Source organism: Artibeus jamaicensis, unplaced genomic scaffold (genome assembly GCF_021234435.1).
Source record: "Artibeus jamaicensis isolate MK-2021 breed Jamaican fruit bat unplaced genomic scaffold, CSHL_Jam_final contig_252, whole genome shotgun sequence".
Taxonomy (NCBI): Eukaryota; Metazoa; Chordata; class Mammalia; order Chiroptera; family Phyllostomidae; genus Artibeus; species Artibeus jamaicensis.
In genome coordinates, this window is record NW_026521538.1 from 1,078,688 (window position 1) to 1,092,186 (window position 13,499).

General features: G+C 40.0%; 1 protein-coding gene across 1 annotated transcript in view; it reads right to left on the reverse strand.

Moving 5' to 3' along the window:
* Positions 1 to 13,499, reverse strand: part of TLL2 (tolloid like 2) — a 123,695-nt gene that overhangs the window by 48,230 nt on the left and 61,966 nt on the right. The window contains exons 4-5 of the mRNA XM_037138915.2: positions 4,226 to 4,381; positions 2,011 to 2,128 (exon numbers count right to left, since the gene is read on the reverse strand). Of these exons, the coding sequence (XP_036994810.2) occupies positions 2,011 to 2,128; positions 4,226 to 4,381 (274 nt within the window). The remainder of the gene's footprint in view (positions 1 to 2,010; positions 2,129 to 4,225; positions 4,382 to 13,499) is intronic.

The window sequence follows — 13,499 nt, forward strand, 5'->3', positions numbered from 1 at the left end:
ACATGCCTTCCTTGCAGCCCCTCTCCTAGTCTCACACTGCTGACTGCTCTGGGCTGACGTTTCAGTTAGGATTTGGCATCACCATGTATGTTGGCTGAGTCTACAATTTCCTCTCTTTTGGTGCCATCTTTGTCATTTTGGGGTGGCAATGCCATGATAGTTCCTGAAATGTAATTTGGAAGGGTGTTCTTTTTCTATGCACTAAAAAGCTTAAATAGTACCAGAATAATCTATTTTGGGAAGGTTTCAAAGAATTCATCTGTGAAACTCTAGATTTGGTGCTTTGAGGGAGAGAGTATTTCCCCCCAATTTTTCAACTTTTTTTCCAAAGTCACTGATCTGGGCCAGCACTTTATAGTTATCTGGAAGTCATTCACATTATCCCGATTTCCACAATTCTTGCTCTAGAGTTCTGCAGGGTGTTCTCTTAAGCCTCTGCTGAATCCTCCTTTTTCATTTCCGATTTTGAATATTTCTGCACTGTCACTTTTTATTTATTTTTGGCTGAGACTAAGAAGCAGTTTAACTCTAGTATTTTTTTTATTTTATTCAAAAATTCGCTCTTCAATTTATTAGTTCTATAACATGTTATACTTTGTCTATTTTCTTGTGCTCTTATTAGGTTCATTTTGTTGTGGTATAGTAAGCTTTACGTACTTATTTATTTTGCTCACTTCTTGGAATATTTCCTCGTCATTCTTAATTAATGAGTGCTGTGGATGTTGGAGGCTATGGGTTTCCCTCTGGGCATAGCTTTAGCCATATCTCTTTAATGCTGAACTGTAGGCTTTCATTATCTGGACGGCTTGTAATTTTAATTCTAATTTCTTTATGACTAGAGAGTTGTTTAGAGAGAGAGAGGGAACTTTTAACTTACCAGGTAATGCAGGAGTATTTCTTTTATTTTATTTTTATTAAGTTACTTTGGCCAGTTTCATTGCTTTGTGATTAGAGAATGTTTTAATGTGATGTCTGCCTTTCAGAACTCACTGAGGTGTCCTTAGCACTAAATAGATGGGCGATGTCAATGAAAGTTCAATAGCCACTTTAAAAAAGGCTGTGGTACCAGGTTACAGAACCCGATACACCCACAGGATCAACTCTAATTAATCACATTTTCCTAATTCTCTGCAAATCTCTGCTTATGTTTTTGGTCAACGTGACAATGATCTATGTGCATTGACAGAAATGAAATAAAGTCTCCTGTTGCTGGTGTTTCTGTCAATTTCCCCCTTGAACTCCCTGGGGCTTATTTTATGACTCTTAATGCTCTGCTATTTGGTACATAAAGATTTATGACAGTTATATTCTCACCGGAGCTTGTGCCCTTTCTCATTATAAAGTGCCTCACCTTTTTTTTAACACCTTATAAACAAAACAAAAAATGCTTTATCTATAACAAAAATTGTGATCCCAGCTTTCTTTTTGTGAGCGTTTGCCTGTGTGCCTTCTTTTCTTTTATACTCCTTTCTGCGTCGTTTTCTTCGGCAGTTATTGCATTTATACAGCATGTGGTTAGGTTTGAGTTTTTGAGCCAATACGGGAAACTTTTGTCAGTAACAGAGTATATTTACCCCGTTTAGAAAACACATTTAGAGGTGTAACAGATACGTTTAGGCATCACCAGTTATCTCGTTATTTGTTCTGTTTTTCTGAGGAAATCATAATGATTACATGCAGAATTTTGCAAGTAAGGGAGCCCGTCAGATTCTCAGCCGGGTCCCTGAGGCCAAACTGGTTGAGAACCACTTCTCCACAGGAACCACCCCCAACCCTTCCAACTGCCCCCATGGCAGGGCACCAGGCTCCTGGTCTCCCTCTTGCCCCACCTACTTTATCACTGGACTGTAAGATCACTGAGGGCAAGGGGAGTTTCTGAAAAACCCTGGGCTCCTGTGTATTATAGTTCATTGGAAACACTTGGTTCCATAGAGAAACTTCAAGACTCATAAGCCATTCGCTTTGTCTGCATCTGATTCCATGGAGGCAGCCTAGCTTTTGCTTACTTACCCACAGGTTCTGTAACTGAACACAATAAAGCTTTCTTCATCCGTCCTCTCTATGAAGGTCACACAGGTGTGCTTCTCCCAGTGTCTCATGGCCTGCTTAAAGATGGCCCTCTGGCTTCCTGAAAGGACAAGGCAAGTGCTCATCATTCACTCAAGGCCCATGCTTTCCTGAGATGCTTTAAGGCATGCTAGCTTACAACAGAGCTTGTGCCAATGGTAAAAACAAACAAACAAAAGAAAAACTTGTTCAGGTGACTTAGGAGTAGAGATGTACTAGGAATAAGGATTTACCTTGCTAAGAATACAATATCCTTTTCCTGAATTATCAAAACACAGAGAGTAGGAGTTTGTGAATTGGAAATGAGGGGAAAAATAGATTTTCAAATTATCTAGCTTGCCAGCTTTTCCTTTGTGTTGAAAGTACTTTCCTAAAGTCAAAAAAAAAAAAAAGAAATCTTACCCAGGTTAGCCAGTGTGGAAATTTCAAGGTTCTAAAGCAGCTCACCAACATGTCATTCCATACCCTCACTTTACTTTACAGCCACAGGAGGATGTTCTCATGTGCTCCAAAATGTCTATTTCATGTACGTCCATGCTACCTTCACATGGGAATTCAGTATTTTCTGGAGTAACCTTGAACCTGATTTTCTAAAATGCCTTTAAAAACAGGTGAGTCTCATACTCTCTCTGACCTTGTCTTCATATTTTCTTGATTAAAAATGAGTTGAAGAATAAAATGGCAAGTAAATTGTCTGGGAGCAAGAATAAAGTAGTTGAAAACTCCAGGATGCAAGTGATGGAAAGGAAGTAAGTATTCTTTTGAAAATCTACCAATCTGAGATAAAGAAGACTCCTTTGATTTTGCTGGAGACAATGAGGAGCTAGAAAAATAAGTTAGGAAAGTACAGGGGTTGGTTGAGGCTAGAGTCTGAATTCTACAGTGATCTTGTTGCAAAAAGCCAACCAACCACCCACCCAACCACCGGGGAGGCTCCCAGTCTAAATGGTGTGGCGTGGTGTCAGCTGCTGCCCCTAAAAACATTCACATAGAATAAAGAGGAGCTTAGCTGTTCTTTTTTTGTGTGTGGACATCTTACACTTTTGGTTCAAATTGTTTATAGTTGAATCACTTACTGAAATAACAGCCCTACTAATTGCAGAATAACAAAAATTTCTGTGTAATCAAAGTTCTCTATAGAAAATTAGTTCACTTTGATGAAGTGTATATAAAAGCCCAGCAGGTCTGAAAGAACATGGGTAAGATACCACCTGTTACGAAGACTGTAAAGCAGGGTGCTGGGAGAGAGTAGCTGGTTGGGGTACCAGCGAGTCAATGGCTTTTCTGTGAACGTGTCATTTGGTCTGAGATTCCAATGACCAGAATAAGCCAGGCAAGAGGAGATCTGGGAAAATAACACTCTAGGCAGACCAAAGGACAAGTGCAAGTGTGCTCAGGTGGCAATGAGGTGGGCATGTTTCAGGAAAGAGAGACGTTTGGCGAGACCCGTGCACAGCAACCAAGGAGAGAGGAGAGTGGGTGGGGTGGGCGTGGGGGCAAGGGCTGCCTGGAGGGGGGCTTTAGAGCTCATGGTTGGAAGTTCCGACTTCATCGGTGCTGATGGGAAGCCACCGAATGGTTTACATATTTCAAAGATAATAATACCAATAGCAAATAATTACTACTTACTATGTGCTAGGCACTATTCTAAGTGCTTTATCTAAATGAACTTTTAATGTTCAGAACAACCCTATAGAATAAAAAAATATTATCTCATTTAGAGCAGAGGGAACAGAGGCTCCTAGAAGTTAATTAAGTAGTAACTTGCCCAAGGGTGTAGGGCTAATAAGTGCTGCAGCCAGATTGGACCCAGGTGGTCTGACCACAGGCACTGGCCCACTCTGGGGACAGTATTCCTGGGGCTGGGGGTGGGCCAGGGGGCTAATCCAGGCAAAGGCCAGGTAAGCGACCCTGTGCAGCTTATCACACTCTTTCTGCCTCAGGGACAAGGTGACCACCTTTGTGGATGTAACCACAACAGGGACTGTGGGATCCCCATGCCTATGAGGCCCTCTGTGCGTGAGGTAGTGGTAGCGGGTAGGACTGCTGTGACCCCACATCCGCTCAGTCCCTCCTGAGCTCTTCCTGGGAGGACTCATGGCCACCCAGGGAGATGAAACACCAAGCCCCAAAGCAGACCTCATCTGGGACTACTGACCAGTGAAGTTCCCTCCAATGACGTAGGGGATGACCCCTCCGGGCCATATCCTCTCTGTCCTTGAGGTGGTGGCTCTTCGGACCCGGGGAGAGAAGGTCTCAGCTCTGGCATTCGAGGTCCCAGGGTTCTGTGGAAGCATGACATTCTCCTTGCCATCTGTAAGAGAGTCACACTGCCACTTGTTTCACCTTCAGTTCCTCCTGTGTATTGTGGCACCTATGGACCCACCCAATACGTGTTCTGAAAGGGGCATTTGGTCCAGTCAGGGTTTTGAACCCCTGGACAGTAATTTTCTAGACAGGGCAAGAGTAAGTGGGATAAGTGTACCAGGCCTATGAGGAGAGTGGGTCTGGCTTGCTGGAGGCCTTGAATAAGAACCCTCCATGGGGTTCAAGGACGGCCTGTGGACCACAGAGTTAAGTGGGCACAGACAACTCCCAGCCCTTTGGGTTGGAGTCAATTTAGGGGTGTGCGCCCAGCATCTTAGGAAACAAACTGAGTCAATCCCCTCTGTCTTGACCAAATTCCATCAATGTTGCAAATTTTGAAAATAATTTGACCAGTTCAACAAATAAAGTGAACTAGTCTATGATGCTGGGAAAAGAAACACTGGAAGATAAACCCCTAGAAAAAGCAGAGCCTCATAAAACCTCCCAGCTCTTCCCAGTCCCTCAGCACATCCCGAGCCTTTAGAGAAGAATGTGGGGAAGAAGTGGAGGCTCTGGTGGAGGCTGTGGGCCTGCGGCATGGCCCCTAGGAACGGCAGAGAGAGACGGGGTGGGGGTGCGGAGCGGAGCCGCCTCAACCTGTGACAAGAAAATAACTGATCCACATTCATTTTATTCATCATTCAGACAAGGCAAGGTTTGGTTTTCAGTCTAGTTGCTTAGAATCTCTCATTATTCTCACTGGAAGCATTTTTCTCTAGTTTTTATATTTTTCTCCTAAAAATCAACTTTTGGTTTTGTCAATTCTTTTTGTTTTTCTTTATTTCATTAATTTTATTACTTCCTCCTTTGATTTGTTTTATTCTGATGTTTACTTTCTAGCTTCTTTTCTCCTTTTTCAAAAAAATTGAGATATGATTTATATACCAAAATAGTCAGCCTTTTTAAGTGTACAATTTAGTAGTTTTCAGTCCATTCACAAAGTTGTATAACCACCACCACTACAGAATTCCACCTTTTCTTTACCTCAAAAAAAACCCTGTACCTATTAGCATTTGCCCCCCATTTCTCCCCAACCCCACCCTGGTCCTTTGTGACCAGGACGCTAGGTCTCTATAGAGTTGCCTATTCTGGGTATTTCATATCAGAGGAATCATGCAGCATGCGGCCTTTTGTGTCTGTCTTCTTTCATTTCTCATCTTGTTGCACATACCAGTGCTCCATTATATTTTATGGCTGAATAATATTCCATTGTATGGACATACCACATTCGTCTACTCATTCCTCAGCTGGTAGATAACTGGCGTGTTTCCACATTTTGGCTGTCATGAATAAGGCTGTCATGAACATTAATGTACACAGTTTTGTGTGGACACATGTTTTTGGCTCTCCTGGATATACAGTGAAAGTGGAATTGTTGGGTCATGCAGTTACTCTATGTCTAACCTTTTGAAAAACTTCCAGACTATTTTCCAAAGTAACTGTACCATTGTACATTCCCACCGGCTAGGCAGCAGAGTTCTACAGTCTCCACACCCTCATCAACCCTTGTTATTGCCAACCTTTTGGGTTATAGCCATCCTAATGGGGATGAAGGGGCATGTCATGGTGGTTTTGATGTGCATTTCCCTAAAGACTGTGATGCTGCGCATCTCTTCATGTGCTTATCAGTCATTTGTACATCTCTGAAGAAATGTCTATTCAAATCCTTTGTCCATTTCCTGAGTTATTTATTTTTATTGTTGTGTTATAATTACTCTTCATATATTACCAGACACTTATCAGACATATGACTTACAAATATTTTCTCCTATTTTGTGGGCTGTTCTTTCATGTTTAGGATAGTGTTCTTTGAAGTGCAAACTTTTTTTAAGCCAATTTATTTTTTGTTACTTGTATTTTTTCTTTCAGATTTAAGAAATTATAGCCTAATCCCACCTTGCAAAGATTTATATCTAGGTTTTCTTCTATAGTTCTATAGTTTTAGCTCTTATATTTAAGTCTTTGATCATTCTGAGTTAATTTCTGTGTATAGTGTGAGGTAAGGATCCAATTTCACTCTTTTGCATGTGGATATCCAGTTGTCCTTGAGTCATTTGTTGGAAACACTAGTTCATCTCCCACGCAATTGTCTCGGGACCCATGTAACAAATCAATAGGCCACCCTTTTCTAGCTTCTTGAGTATGGTACATTAATTTTCAATCTCTCTTGTGTTCCAACATTAACATTATAAGGCTAAAATTTCTTGAGTTCTTCTTTATCTTCATACCATCCTTTGACCTGTACATTTTAATGTCAGATATTGATATGTTTTGTAAGTTCAGCTTAGACGTTCTTCTTTGGTCCTTGAATTGTTTGGAAGTGTGATTTCTGATTTCTAAGCACTTGCCTCCCTGTGAGTTACTGATGTCTGACGTCGCTTTGTGTTCCATGGACCTATTCTCTAGGCACGGGCCAGCAAACCTTTTCTGTAAAAGGGCAGATAGCCAATATTTTAAGTTTTTTTAGAAGACATTTTTATTTATTTATTCTTAGAGGGGAAGGGAGGGAGAAAGAAAAGGAAGGAAACATCAGTGTGTGAGAGAAACACCGATCGGTTGCCTCTCACACATGCCCCTGACTGGGGGAACTGGGCCCACAACCCAGGCATGTGCGCTGACCGGGAATAGAACCAGTCACTTTTCACTTTGTGGGATGATGCCCAGCCAATGAGCTGTACTGGTCAGGGCTAAATATTTTAAGTTTTGTGTTTAATATATTCTCTGTTGCAGCTACCGACTCTCCTATTATAGCATGAAAACAGCCACAGACAACATGTAAATGAATGGGTACAGCTGTGTGCCAATAACGCTTTATTGGCAAAAACAGACGGCTGGCTGGATTTGGCCTTCTGGCCATAGATTCTGGCTCACCCGTGCTCCAAGGGACCAATTCTTTGGTACTGTATTTTGAGCCTTCCTTGTAGCCCCATACATGATTGGTTTTTATAAGTGTTCCATGTGTCCTTGAAATAATATATATCAACTTCCATGATTTGATGGTTGAATTGTGCTACACATGTTGTTCAAATATTCTATCTAGAAATATTTTTGGCTCCTTGTTGTATCAGTGACCAAGAAAAAGTGCTTTAAACAACCTTGAGAACTAAGATTTGTGAATTGTCATTTTCACCTCTATTCTTAATTTTTGCTTTATACCATTCAAGGCTATATTGGTTAAGTAATACTAGTTAAAGATTATTACATGTTCCAGGTGAATTTTTAATCATTAATAACTTTCTTTATCTGTAGTGATGCTCATCTGTAATAAAGGTTATTTTGGCTGATATTAATATTGCTGCGCCAGTTTTATTTTGATTAGTGTTTGCCTCCTATAGCTTTATTGCATCCATTTCTTTTCAATCTTTTTGTGTAATTATTTTTTGAGTCATCCAATGGGTATTATTCTTTGAGTTAATTACATTTCCCACAACAAACAATAAAACAAGCTTTATAATGGTCATAAGGTTGAAGTTCAATTTTTTTTACTGTATACGAAATAGTTTTGTAAATCGAAATTCACATTGAGATCATTGTAGATTCACATGCTGTTGTGAGAAATACAGAGATATTTTGTGCACACTTTACTCAGTGCTCCCTGATAGTAACATTTTATAAAGCTGTAGTACAATATCATGACCGAGTCATGGGCATTAATACAATCAACTGGCCTCATTCAGGTTCCCCCAGTATTACAGATTCTCGTGTGTGTGTGTGTGTGTGTGTGTGTGCATGGTACAATACAGTTTTATCACACATATAGGTCTGTGTACCAACCACCGTTTTCTAGATACTGAACAGTTCCATCCCCATAAGGATCTTTTACATTGCCATAAACACATCCACCTCCTTTTCCATCTCCCCCACCCCACCCCTAAACTCCCAACCACTAAATCCGGTCTCCACTGGAAGCCTATTATAAAAATGGAATCCTGCCTTGTATAACCTTCGGGAACTGGCTTTTCTCACTCAGTGCAGTTCCCTAGAGACTCATCCATGTTGCTGCGTGTTACCAATAGTGTCTGTTCATTGCTGAGGAGCACTTCCCAAGATGTATGCGCTACAGTTTGTTTAATGATTCACCCGTTTAGGGACTTCTGGGTGGTTTCCTGCTATTACAAATAAAGCTGTTATGAACATTCATGCAGAAAAGTTTGTGTGAAGAAAAGCTTTTATTTCTCTGAGATAAATATCCAAGAGTGGAATTACTGGGACATATAGTAGTTATGTTTATTTATGGGTCCTCTATTCTGTTCCACTGATCTATGCATTTATCCCTCTGCTAATATGACACCGTCCTAATTACTGCAATTATAGAATAACATATATAACAAACAGGTGGAGTGATTACTCTTACTTCAGACTTCTTGTCCATGATTATTTTCGCTATGTTTCCATATAAAATTCAGAACAAGTTTCCCTATGCCAACAATGCTGGGATTTTGATAGGAATTACATTGAACCTATAGATCAATTTGGAAGGAACCAGCATCTTCAATATATATTGAGTCTCCCAATCATGGACACAGTGTCTCTCCACTCACGCAGGTCTCTCTTGACCTCTTTCGCCAGCACTGTGTAACACTCACTGCAATCAGGCATCACTTTATGGAGGGGATGCATTCTGGGAAAAGCTCTGTTAGGTGATTTCATCAGCTTGTGAACATGACAGAGTACACGTAAACAAACCTACATGGTACAGCCTACCGCATACCTAGGCTACACATATGTGTGGACCACTGTTGACCAAAACACTGTTGGGGGGAACATGACTGTATATAAATATTTACATGCTTCTTCAGTGCACATCTGTTTCATTTTCTTTTATTATAGATGGTATGCTTTTAAAATTTACTCTTTATTGTATTTTTTTCCATTACCATTTAGCCTCCTTATATCCCCTCCCCCTAGCAATCACCACACTGCTGTCCATGTCCATGAACCCTTTTTCCTTTTTGTTCAGTCACTCCCCCAACCCGCTGTCATCCTGCTCTCCATCTGTGAGTTGTGTCCCATTTTCCTTGTTAGTTCAGTTTGTTCATTAGATTCCACATGACTAAAATCAGATGGTATTTGTCTTTCTCTGACTGGCTTATTTCACTTAGCATGTTTTCCAGGTCCATCCCTACTGTTGCAAAGGGTAAAATTGTCTTCTTTTTTTTTTTTACAGCCAAGTAGTATTCCATTGTGTAAATGTCCCATAGTTGTTTTATCCACTCATCTATTGATGGACACTTGGGCTGCTCCCATAGCTTGGTGATTGTAAATAATGCTGCAATGAACATAAGGGTCTTAGGTTCTTTATAATTAGTGTTTTGGGTTCCTTCAGATATATTCCCAGAAGCAGGATAGCTGGGTTGAAAGGCAGATCCATTTTTGAGGTGCTTCCATACTGCTTCCCACAGTGGCTACACCAGTCCACATTCCCACAAACAGTGCAATAGGGTTCCAGGTCCCCACATCCTCACCAGCACTTGTTGTTTGTTGATTTATCAATGACAGCCATTCTGACAGGTATAAGATGGTACCTCATTGTGGCTTTAATTTGCATTTCTCTGATGATTAGTAACACCGAACATCTTTTCATATGTCTATTTTAATTTTGGTTTCTGCATGTTCAGTGCTGCTGTATAGAACTATAAGCAATTCTTGTGTTTTGGTCTTATACTCTGCCATCTTGCTAAATTCACTTATTCTAGGAGTTTCGTGTTTGTTCATTAGTTTGTTGTAGATTTCTTCTAATCTTCTACAAAGATGAACTTGCCATTTTGAAATAAGAACAGTTTTATTTCTTCCTTTCCCATTTTTACGCCTTTAATTTCTTGTTCTTGCCTCGCTGCAGTGTCTTCCATAACTGTGGTGAATAAAAGCACATGAGAGCTGATATCCTTGCCTTATTCCTGATCTTAAGGCACTCAGTCCATTACCACTGAGTATGAAGTAAGCTATCGGTATTTTTGATAGATGCTGATTATCACGTTAAGATTTTGATTCCTCTCTCCTAACTTGCTGAATTTTTATTGTAAATATATGTTAGATTTTATAAAATGCTTTTTCTGAATCAACTGATGTACTCATGGGATTTTTCTTTTAGCTTGTTATGGTAGTTTCAGTTGACTTTCAAATACTAAACCAACCAGCCTTACATACCTGGAATAAATTCTGTTAATGCTGTACAATTTTTTTATATTGCTGGTTTTAATTTTGTTGAGGATTGTTGCTTGTAAGTGTAATTAGGGTTTAAGTGTGTCTGATACAATGGCAAATAGTTAGTTTTTCTAGTTGTTCAACTTGAGAATTTCTCTTTTAAGAGGTGAATTACTCTTATTTAATAAGTGATATATGGGACTTATTTCCTTCCTTTTTCTTTGTATTTGCTTTTTTTCTTTCTTTGTTGCTTTCTGCAGAATTGAGGTATTTTTCTATAGTTTTCATTTCCACGATCTCCTTTCTAGTCTTTAGTATTGCCTTTAATTTTTAACATTCGCACTTGACCTAACAGAGTATAATGAATTAGTGAACTGGATGATAGACCTGAAGAAATTAGAATCTCTATTTTCACTTTGAATATACAAGGATGTTAAAAATATTTTAATTTTAACAGACCCTCAAATTTTTCATGTTACTGTTTACTTGCTTTGAAGACCCCAAATTAGTCATTATTATTGATAACATTTTGGTTTGCAATACAGATATATATTTACCTTCCTTCATATCCACTCTTTCCTTTCCTCACTGCTACATCTTGCATCCCAAATCTCCCTGGAAACTCATCTTTGATTATTCTTTCATGATAATAATAAACTCTCTAAGTTTATTTCATCCTCACTCTTTATCTTGTCTCAGCTTATTTTATCCTCGCTCTGGAAACAAAGTTTAGTTGGGAATATACAGGAGTCTCAGTTGAACAATATTTTTCCCTCAGCACTTCAAAGATAGCATCCCAGTGTCTTACGGTCCTTATGGTTGCCTGTGGGAAATGTCTTTTGTTTAATGGTCATTCCCTTACCCATTACCTGCCTTATCTTTTGTTCTGACTTCCTTCTTTTGCTCCTTGTCTTTGGTGTTCCTCGGCACCATTGTAATTGTCTATATATGGATTTGTTTGACTTTTCTACTTGAGACTCAGTACAAGTCTTCAAATTTTACATGTTCCTTTAATTTGGTAAAATGCTAATTCCTTTCATGTTTGATCATTGGGTCCCCTTTCCCAGTATCTCTGTGGGAATTCTCGCACTTTCTAGAATTCCTATTGCATACACATTAACAGTCTCATTTTATTCTCCACATTGCTTTACTTTCCCTGTCCCTCACATTTTCTGTCCCCTTATCTCAGTGATAAAATCTGTATGTTCTCCTTGGGCCTACTTTCTACTTCACTGGTTCTCTTTTTGTTCGATATTAACATTTATCTCATTCCAGTTTCAATAAATATAGTTGCCATTTCTAGAAGCCCTATCTATGGCTTCTAAATCTGCCTATTCTTTTGTTTTGTTTTTTTGTTTTGTTTTTCTCCCTAACTATAGTTCAAATTCTTCCACTGGCTCTTCAGTTATTTTATGTATACTTATTTAATCTCCTTCACGTTCTTCTATTATTTCTATATCTTGGGGTATTAATTCTCCAATTTATTGTTTGCTGATTCTCCTTCATGGATTTACTCTTTGTGTTTCTGTTTCTATTTAAAGTCTATCTTTAGGGGAGCTTATTCCTTTTTGCAGGAGTCCTATATGCCCTTAGTCATGACAGTGACCCCGTTCACTGTTTCAGTGTTCTTGGAATGCTACAGGTCTTAGATCACTTCTGTGTGAATTTCTAAGTTTAGACTTTGGGGTTCCATTTCTCATAGGAGCCATTTCTCCCCACTTGGAGCCTGGGAAAGGTAGCAAGGTTTCTCGCCACTCTTCAGTTTTGACGCCCTCCACAGTCTCCCCACGACTCGAAGTTTCTTTCCACGTGTTCATGTCCCTCTTCTCTTCCAGTCACAGCCATCACCCTGTCCCTCCTTTGAGCTTAACTCTGTGTTTTTAATTTCAGGTGAAGAAAAGGTTATGTATATATTTTCCAGCAGTTCTATGTTTATATAAGGGCTACTTGTTCAACTGGTCATGTTGCCAGAACCGGAAAGTTGGCGTGGAATGCATTTTAAACCTGAAAATAATTGTTTTACTGCTAGAATTTCTAGATCAGAAGTCATACACTTGCAACTCTTGGGATCAACCCAACCCACAGATGTGTTTTGTTTGGCCTGGACACTTTTGGCCCACATGGTGTATTTTTTTTTAAATCTCACTTTAGAAGCCAACTTTTTTAAATCAAAAGGTTTCACCCAAGGATGTAGATTGTCTCGTTTTTTCTTTAAAAATGGACTGATCTGGCAACGATGACCCCGCCTTCGGTCATTTACACCCCAGTGGAGTTAGGCAGCAGCTGCCCCCTACGGTCAGGGCACAGAGTTCCCCGGTTGCCGGAACCGCCCTCCCACCTCGCATCGCCCCGTCCAGCCAGCTGCGCCCACGGGCAGTACCTGCTTGGCTTCTACATACCTTCTCATTCGCTACCCCCATCCTAGACCACAAACTGCACCCACATTTCAAATAGGCATTGCCCCCGCAGACTGAAAGCTCCGTGGGGTCAGGAACTGCCACTGGCTGGCTCATACTGTTCACACACAGTGCACGGCCTCCTCGGTGGTAAGCATTCAGGGCTCTTGAATTTTGAATGAATGAATTCAAGAATGGATGAGCTATGCTAAAAATAAACAGCCCGACAGTCCAAACAATTCTGTGGTGGAAACCTCCTCAAAATATTGGCAACCCTGAAACCCTTAATGTTTAAATCCTGAGAATCATCATGTCTTAAGTAATCACAGGCAGTGATGTAGCAAGTGCAAGTTTGTTATTCATTTCCCATATGGTTTTCAACAAGTCTCTTAATTTTCCTCTGCCTCCAACTCTCCTTTGGAGAATGAACAACAACAACAAAAAAAACTTCTCTCTTGGAGGCACTAACACTAAGACATACCATGTCTCTCAGACGAGAAGTGTTATTCATACATGTGACCCGGT